The 8960-nt window shown below is 45.0% G+C and overlaps 1 protein-coding gene across 1 annotated transcript; it reads right to left on the reverse strand.

Moving 5' to 3' along the window:
- Positions 1-282: 282 nt before the first annotated feature.
- Positions 283-3621, reverse strand: GPR151 (G protein-coupled receptor 151). The gene has a single exon (XM_088443977.1). The coding sequence runs from the start codon at positions 3609-3611 to the stop codon at positions 2319-2321; it is 1293 nt and encodes a 430-aa protein (XP_088300103.1). The 5' UTR covers positions 3612-3621; the 3' UTR covers positions 283-2318.
- Between the last annotated feature and the right edge of the window lie 5339 nt (positions 3622-8960).

Below are 8960 nucleotides of genomic sequence, written 5' to 3' on the forward strand. Positions count from 1 at the left end.
TTACGCAAGTCCCTGTGAACAAAATCGCAGCTGCACATTCCATTTTGTGCACCTCTGAATAAAGCCTTATGTAGATGCAGTGAGAGAATTTGGCCATATGAATTAGACTGAGAAGAGGGCCTGGGCATTGCTTGCATACAGTTGTAGAATATCGCTACAGCTGCTACAAGTCCTGCACCAAGGCCATTTTTATATTTACATTGCACAGGCACTAAGAAATAGTGCTAAAGCATGAGCTTGGAATGTCGTTACAAAGGAAGTACAACGATTTGATGTTTAACATGAGTATATATAGTTTATTTATAATAGGCCTAGGCAAATGCAACACAGCACAAATTCAGTTTATGCACAGGTTTTATTTCAATTTCAGTAACAAAATGTCCTTAAGTCCAGTAAACAAAATGATGAATTAAGCCATGGTGCAAGTGCAAAGTACATAAATCACAAATGTGAAATATACACTGCACAGCTGAATAGCAAAGGACACACATTACGTTTTATGTCTTTGTACAAATGCTGACGAATTATCCACTTGTCACAATTTGTCTAGGTCTCCCATCTAATGTTAATTTCCCAGAACAAAATCATGAATCATTATTCTTATTCTCTTTGAATTCAGGAAGATTTTGTAATAGTTTTAGTGCCTTTTGGCACTTAACAGTTAGTAACATAAATTTGATACTTGTGTCGTTTTTCAATTTAGCTTTATATTAATGCAATGATTACAGAAAAATACTCTAATTCAAATTTTCACGGGTATCATTTCAATAGAAATAACATTTCCATTAAAGAAGCGGTCTGTTCCTTATAGTATGATCAGGTGCTAAAGAGCTAGAAATAAATATAAATTTATGTTACACTTCTCAATGAATGGAAAAAGGTGATGTCTGTTTATGTTTAAGTAAATATTTCAATAAAACAATATAGTAAAAATTATTGCCATTCAAAATAAATTGTGATTTCTCTTTAGTTATCTGTTTTGAATATCAGGAAATTTATAACAAGATCTACAGTTTAAATCTCTGCTGAAACTGGTCATTTACTACAAGCTGTAAATGTTGAATCAGATTTTTCAAATCATTCTACATTCTTAAGGAATATATATGAATGTGAAATGTGTCACAATTAACCTAGCATTTTGTTATCCTATACAATCAGAAGATACTTTGGGAACTGTATGTTAAGAAATCATAACATTTACATAATTCCTAGATTACAGGCAATGACCTAATAGAATTGTTTCTTTGTTACATACAGACTAAGGATTTAGGTGAATAACTCAATGGGTTCTAGCCCTTCAATAAGACCTACAGTATATACTAAACGCATATAATCTGTTCATCCAATAATCCTCTTGACTGCAGAGCGCTTTGACTTCTTGTTTTTCATGGGAATACAATAAACTTTTCACCTAAAGCCTCAGACTACTTATTTGGATCAGTACATTTGCTGCATACACTGAAGATCCTGTGTAAACAGCAAGCAAGTGTATTACAGAAATGTATATACAGTACTAGATATATTTGAGCTATGGGAAGGATTAATTTCTCTGTTTGGCAGTGAGGGCATTCAATATTTAAGTAAACAACAGTTCTAATAAGTAGGCTAATGTAATTAATACTGAAGTTTACCCAGGTACTAAAACAATGTTTCAAATAAATAATTACAATCTAAGATAAATGAGGATTGGTCTGTTATACTGGAAACAAAACTTTAGCCACAGTAACCTGCACTTATTCAAATATAATCTAGTATGCTCCTGCCATTCCACATATGATTGGTATAACTTGTAATATATAATATACAATGTAACAGTGGCTCTTAAGCTCAACACTCAAGTTTTCCCTGCAGGTCATGTGCTGAGGATTTCTGTATCAGAAGCAGGTGAGATAATCACTGACCCAGCAACATAGATAATTCACCTGTGTGTGACTACAGAAATCCACAACATGACCTGATGTTGGTACTTGAGGACTGGAGTTGAGTCTCACTGCCATATAGTGGTACCAGCCTGATTTATATTGTACATACATTCCTGTCTCTGTTATACAGCACATACATTGTTGTCCATTTTGTATCTTAAAACTTTTTTTTATCCGTTTTTGTTCTGATCATTGTATACAAGTAGGAGTGCCTGGTTTAGGTCCTCTATGGCTAGCACAATACCGATGCCTCCAGCATTGGCGAGCGTCACTTCAGTCCAGTAATGCCTGGACAAGTCTGACTTATGGGCTCATTGTAAGCCGGTGTTCATCATGCTCCCCATCGGACTGGTTCCCTCGCCTGGGGGAAGCAATGGTTACTACACATGGAGCCCGTTACATGCTTGTGCCCGGTGGGTCAGAAGTGACTGTACTGTGCTCCTGGTGCTCCCAGGGAATGGGGTCATTGCTGTGGTCGGACGGCTGAGCTTCCCTCTCATGCCAAAACTGCTCCACATCTGGCAGCACTGGGTTCTCTTTACTGTCCTGACTTCCGAAGTGTTGCTGAGAGGATGACTGCTGTAGGAAGCCGCCACTGGTCGGCTGTTGGCCGGGATCAGGAACCGGGGAGGGGGTGCTAGAACCGGGCAGGACCTCTGAGCTCAGCGCCCTTTGCTCCTGCACACCGGGCTCTGCTGCTGCTATAGGCGCATCGAGGGATGTGAGATGTTTCCAGACATCTTTCATCCCTTCTTTAAATTCGTCGGACAAGAGCAGGAGGATGAGGGGGCTGATGCCGGAGAGGGAGAACATGAGGATCTGGGCTACAGCCAGCAATGCTGGAGGAGGCAACGCGCCCGTGGGCTGGTGCCAGTTCCACAGCCAGGACACCCACTCCGGCAGCCACAGAAGGGCAGAGGCGCCACTGACGCTTAACAGCGTCACTCTTAGCCTTCTGGACTGGATCTGGTGGCGCAGGTTCTGCGTCTTGCTCCCCCGGCGCTGGCACTGGGCATGTGCTCTCCAGAAGTAGAATGTGGCGGCGGTGAAAGGGGCGCAGTACACCAGGACAGGGTAGAGAGTCACATAGACCGCCATCAGCTCCTGCGCCCGGGCTGGTACATGCATCAGGCAAAGCAGCGAGCCCCCCATGTGCTTGGCGTGGGTGAAGTACCACTCGGGCAAGGGCAGGGTGGCGGCCAGCAGCCAAGTACTCACCATCACTGCACAGGTCACCGGCTGCCCGAGGGGCGCTTGCTTGTCAGGGTCACTGGCAGACACGGAGCAGACTCTTGCCAGGATGGCCATGGTGATGCTCTTGGCAGACATACAGCTGTGTGTGAACCAGTCCGCTGTCCTGCACACGAACCAGCCCAGGGGCACGGCGGAGCCGGAGTATGCTGCGGCTCGGAGCGGCACCGAGAACAGCAGCAGCAGCAGGTCTGAGACGCTCAGGTTCAGGATCAGCCAGTGGGTGAGGGAGGGCTTCGTCCTCCGCGCGTTATGCAGGAGAATCGCGATCACACACAGGTTACCCCCCAGGCCAATGAGGCAGATCAGCAGCAGCGAGGTGGGCATGAGGAAAGTCCACTCCCCGAAGTCCAGGGGCTGCAGCCCTCCGGCGCCAAGGGTCAGTCCAGGAAGGGAGCTGTTCATGGTGCTGCTGTCATTGCCGTGCACCCTCTCCATCTCCGTAGCCTCCCGACTGCCACACCTGTAGCCGGCATTAAGCAGCATGCCAGGGACCTCTCCCAGTTATATATACACGCTGCTGCTATGATTGACTGCCCCCAACCACACCACATGGGGCGCGTAATATTACTAAAGATCCAGTATGCAGCCTCTTCTTACCTCACACATTCATTACGGGATTTCCCTATCAGCGATTCCTAGTCATATTTATCTATTAAGTTATTTATTTAGCGGACACATATTCCGCAGCGCTTTACAGAGAATGTTTGGCCATTCACATCAGTCCCTGCCCCAGTGGAACTTACAATCTGTTATCAGCCAGTACTGGTGGACAAGCAGCAACACGCATAATATACTGTACACTACAAGTGCAGGTGCCAGAACTGTTCCAGAGTAGTGCTGGTTACTAGCAATGTGTTGCTGTTTGCTTATCAGATGCATATGATATAGATATATTATGTGTACTTATACCCCTTTCAGATATACAACCTGGGAAATTTCCTGCTCAAACCCGGGAATTTCTCCTTTGCAAATTCCCGGGTATTTGGTTGAGACCCCCTTTCACACTACAGTGTCTACCCCGAAAAATTCCCAGGTAGACCCCTTTCAGACAAGAGCAGGGTTTTTCTGCTTACCTGCCTCTTCTCTGCCATCTGCTCCTCCTAGCCTATTCCCTCTCTGGCTGATGATGATGATGTCATCATTCAGCTGCTGGAAGCCGGTCAATCATAATGCAGATTTATTTATTTATTTTTTTAAATTTCTTTTAATTCCCTGGTGGTCCAGCGGGAGTGCGGGCGGCCCGCTGTGGCACACACGGCCGGCGCTGGGGGTGGTAAGCAGCAGCGCTGAGCATCCTATAGGATGCTCTGCGCTGTCAACTACATGCAAAAGCTGCTTGGTGCTGCTCGGGAGTAGTAAATTCCCAGGTAGCACCATTCAGACGGAAGCAGGGTAATTTCCCGGGACTTAAGTTAAAACCCTGGTCGATTGCAGGGGCGGCTACCTTTCAGACAGACACGGCTACCCGGGAATTTGGCTGAGGCAGGCCAAATTCCCGGGAATCTCGAGATGTCTGAAAGGGGTATAAGTAGCAGAAGAGTATTCATGAGCTCTTACTACAAACTCCACAAAAGTTGGCTAAATACACATTTTAAAAGTTTTTTTTGTATATTTTGGGGCTGACTGCGTCGGAAGCATGTATGCCTGCTTATTAGTTTATCCTCCCTGGAATACTAAACATCTGTGTGGATGGAAGCCTATCCCGCGCACTGCTCTTATATCTGCAACTGTCATCATCAGTGTCTGGACTTACACTAGCCCCATACTGGGTACAAAAGATCAGACTGAAACAAGCGAAACATCTGTGCATGCTATGATCCAGCAGGAAGTCGGCCAACATGCCCACAACAATCCCATGATACGGAACAGTACAATGTGATTACATGGTCATCTACCAGTGGAATCGGTATGAAATACCAATGGACGGGATGTCGGCTGTCAGTACACGGACAGCGGCATCCCAATGGTCCAAATCCCGATGGGAACGGTAAGTAATGTTCGCCTATCCTGTTTACCCCTAACCCTCCCGGTAAGTGCCTAATCCTAACTCTCCCCCCTTAGTGCCCAACCCTCCCCAGTTAGTGCCTAACCCTAACCCCCCCCCAATGGTGCCTGAACCTAACCACCCCTGCCCAGAGCCTAACCTCTAGCCTCCCCCCTCCCACAGCCTAACCCTAATTCCCCCTGGGCTGCCTAACTCTCCCCCTTAGTGCCTAATCCTAACCCCCCCTCCTGGTGGTGCCTGAACCTAACCACCCTGCCCGGAGCTTAACCCTAGCCTCCCTCTCCCACAGCCTAACCCTAAATCCCCCCGGGCTGCCTAAATCTAACTCTCCCCCCTCCGCTTATACTTATATTTCCCCGGTGTTCTGACGATCGGGATGCAGTCTGCCGGGTTCTCGGGTCATGTCAGGATTTCGGCGCCGGTGTTGTCTTGGTGATCGGGATTCTGGTGCCGATATTACCGGTTGTCGGGATCGTAACAGCATCCCCTCCCAGTTATAGCCCAGAAACACCCATTTTATGAATAGCGAGTTCTGTCAAGGAGGAATCAATACCTATGCACTATCAAACTCTGTCTGTGTGCTTAAGTCTGATTTCTTTCTTTCATGCATGCACTGTATGCTGAGATCCACCAGAGCTGCCCACATTGTCACTTGTGTCTGACTCAGATAAGGCTCTTTGTAAGTACATCACACAATGTAATCTGACGCTACTTCAGGGAATAACAATTGCTTTATGTTTGGGTGGGTATCTAGTCATGTAGTCGACAGTCACAATGTTGACATGGACAATAGGCCAACAACCAATATGTTGACATACAGTAAAGTTGACATGGTTAAAATGTCGACATTTATCATAGGACACCAGAATGTCTGTTTTTGTGTTAATTTTTAGGGTTAGGCTAAAATAAGAAAAACATGTCGACATTCTGGTTTTGACATGTTAAATATCGACATTTTAACTTTGTCAGCATATCGGTCCATGTCAACGTCTTTCGTGTGTGTGTGTATATATATATATATTATATATATATACACATACGTCCCTGGGTTTAGGGGTCTGCCTGTTCATTCAGGCTAATCTCTAGAACCACTGGACAGATTTTGATGAGCAATTTGCGTAAAGAGTGAATCTGTGCACACTATGACCCAGCAGCAGGTTAAAAGATATCTATGGGAAGTTATTCCCAAGCCTTCACCACTCAATGTAGAAAATATAAATGTAGAAATCACATGACCTGCTCTTAGCACAATATGTACAAGGGTTAACTTCCCTTAGATTTCTCCAATTGTCCAATATAGGATACACGTAGTATAATGGATTCCTCAGGAACAATCCATCTTGTAGGACACTTGTATAGATACCCAAAAGAAACAAAAAGGGTGCATACAGTGAAGCACAATTTAATACATCAAATAAAACTACAAGACAAAATCTTTGGCATTTATCTCGTGGATGAAGTATCCCACAGTGGCTTAAAGAATCGCAATTACCGGATAGCAGAGAGAACTGTCAACGGGCAGCTCTCGGTGAGCGTGTGGTGTCACACATCAGTGTCAGGCACGGGTACTACACTGGCTACTGCTCTCCTTCCTGTCTATCCGGATACAAGGACTCTCAGCTGCCACCTGGTCTCCCTGTCCGTACTGATGCGTTTCGTCCCCCATCCTTGGGTCTTTTTCTAGATTTTGATGAGGTTTTCATTATTCTATACAGCATTGGTCGAGGAAGGGTTTATGTGCTTGAATCATTTATCTGTGACAAAAGGGAGCCGAGCAGTGATGATTTTAGTAAAGTCACAGAAAAAAATCTTGTACCAAGTTGCTGTATAGTAGCTGGTCAAAATATGAATTACTGCGCTCTAATACTTGAGTGGGCACACTAGTAAACACAAATATCAGAAAAATGATAAGTTTAATAGCAAATAATCATACATATATTAAATGATAAAACTATAAAAATGATGAACATGCAAATATGAAAAATACAAATTACATGCGTCTATTGTCATAAAAACCTAGCCAATAATGCAATAGGAATTCATATTCCTTAGAGTAAGGATGTGAATAGCCAACATTAAAAAACAATAAAAATAAAAACTACAGCCAACACAGAGTTGATCAGGTTCTCTATAGAATGTGAATTGAGGAAAGTAAAAATATAAGTCCCGTATAAAACAGCTGTATCTGAGCTAATGTAGCTATTGGTAATGGATATTCCAGATGGTAGTTAGATTGTATCCATATAGCTACTAATGTTGCAATTAACTCAGTGGTAATTCCTTTGAGATTCACTTTGCACACAAAAGCACACACCAGCTCTCCTTTGGATTAATACCCCAAATACTGGAGAATAGCCCATCACCATAGATTGTCAATTGAACAGGCTGGATGGCTGGACATGCAATCAAGCTTCCCTTCAGGCTATCTTGTGCAACGTCCCGTACATAAACAGACTAGTGCACAAGAATGTGAGTAATGCACAGTCACTGGCAGCCTGTATGAAATGCTGTACCTGTATTCGCGGTCCGGGCACTGTGAAGGGAGACGGCTTGAAGATTCAAAACGCTATATGCCAGGTGGCTCCCGTGCCCTTGACACCAAGAGTGTGGATGGGATGTCAGCGGTCAGCGCTCACTGCTATCAGCGCTGAAGTTTCAATCGGCTCCTATCTCCACACTGCTCTAGCCGCGTGGTGCTGCAGTGAATAGAGGTTTGTGTTAGGTACCTGCCAGGTGATAGTGGGGGATGAACGGCTGGGCGCTGAGGCAGAAGTTCCAAACAGAGGGAGCAGCAACACGTTTCAGCTATCTCGATAGCCTTTTTCAAGCTTAGAATGGGTACTCCACTGGTTACTGCTCTCCTTCCCGTCTATCCGGACACAGGCAACAGCGAGGATGTTGCAGCCAATCCTCCAACGGAGGCCCTGCACCAGAGATCGCCAGAGTAGCTGGCCGATGGCATGGCAGAGTGCAATGGCACAGACGCACAGGATGGTACAAGGGTCTGGGGCGGAGGTCTCTGGCATGGTTTGTGACAGTACCCCCCCATTTTAGGAATGGACTCTGGACACTTCCTTGGCTTGTGAGGAAATTTGGAATGGAACATTTTGAAAAGATGAGGGGCATAAACATCGCCCCAACCAATCAGTTGTCCGTAATGACAGCGAGAATCCAGAATCTTTTTGACTTCAAATTCTTGTCCTCGTTGAGTGCGGACACTAGGAGGCTTGGGAAAGACTCTCTGGAATTTGTTCAAGATTAATGGTTTCAAAAGTGACACATGAAAAGAATTGGGAATTCATAGAACAGAAGGTAATTTTAGCTTGATAGCCACAAGATTAATAATTTTTTCAACAGGGAATGGGCCAATTAAACGCGGAGCAAATTTCATGGATGGAATCCGAAGTTTGAGGTTCCGAGTAGACAACCATACTTTGTCCCCAGGCTGGAAGTTTGGAGCAGCCCATCTCTTTCAGTCCGCAAACTTTTTGTAGTGAACTGAAGCCTTCAACAGCGAGGAGTGCACCTTACCCCAGACAGCTGTGAGATGATGAAGGGTGTCCTTAACAGCTGGTATGTCAATAGCTGGTAGCAATGGGAAACCAGGCAAACGAGGATGATGACCGTACACAGTATAGAATGGTGTATTCTTTGTGGAGGAGTGGTAACGATCATTATGGGCAAACTCAGCCCATGGCAGAAGCTCTAGCCAGTCGTCTTGGGAGTATGAGATAAACAAGCGAAGGAACTATTCAAGATCCTGGTTCACCCTCTCTGTT

Source organism: Taudactylus pleione, unplaced genomic scaffold (genome assembly GCF_031769625.1).
Source record: "Taudactylus pleione unplaced genomic scaffold, aTauple2 ptg000342l, whole genome shotgun sequence".
Taxonomy (NCBI): domain Eukaryota; kingdom Metazoa; phylum Chordata; class Amphibia; order Anura; family Myobatrachidae; genus Taudactylus; species Taudactylus pleione.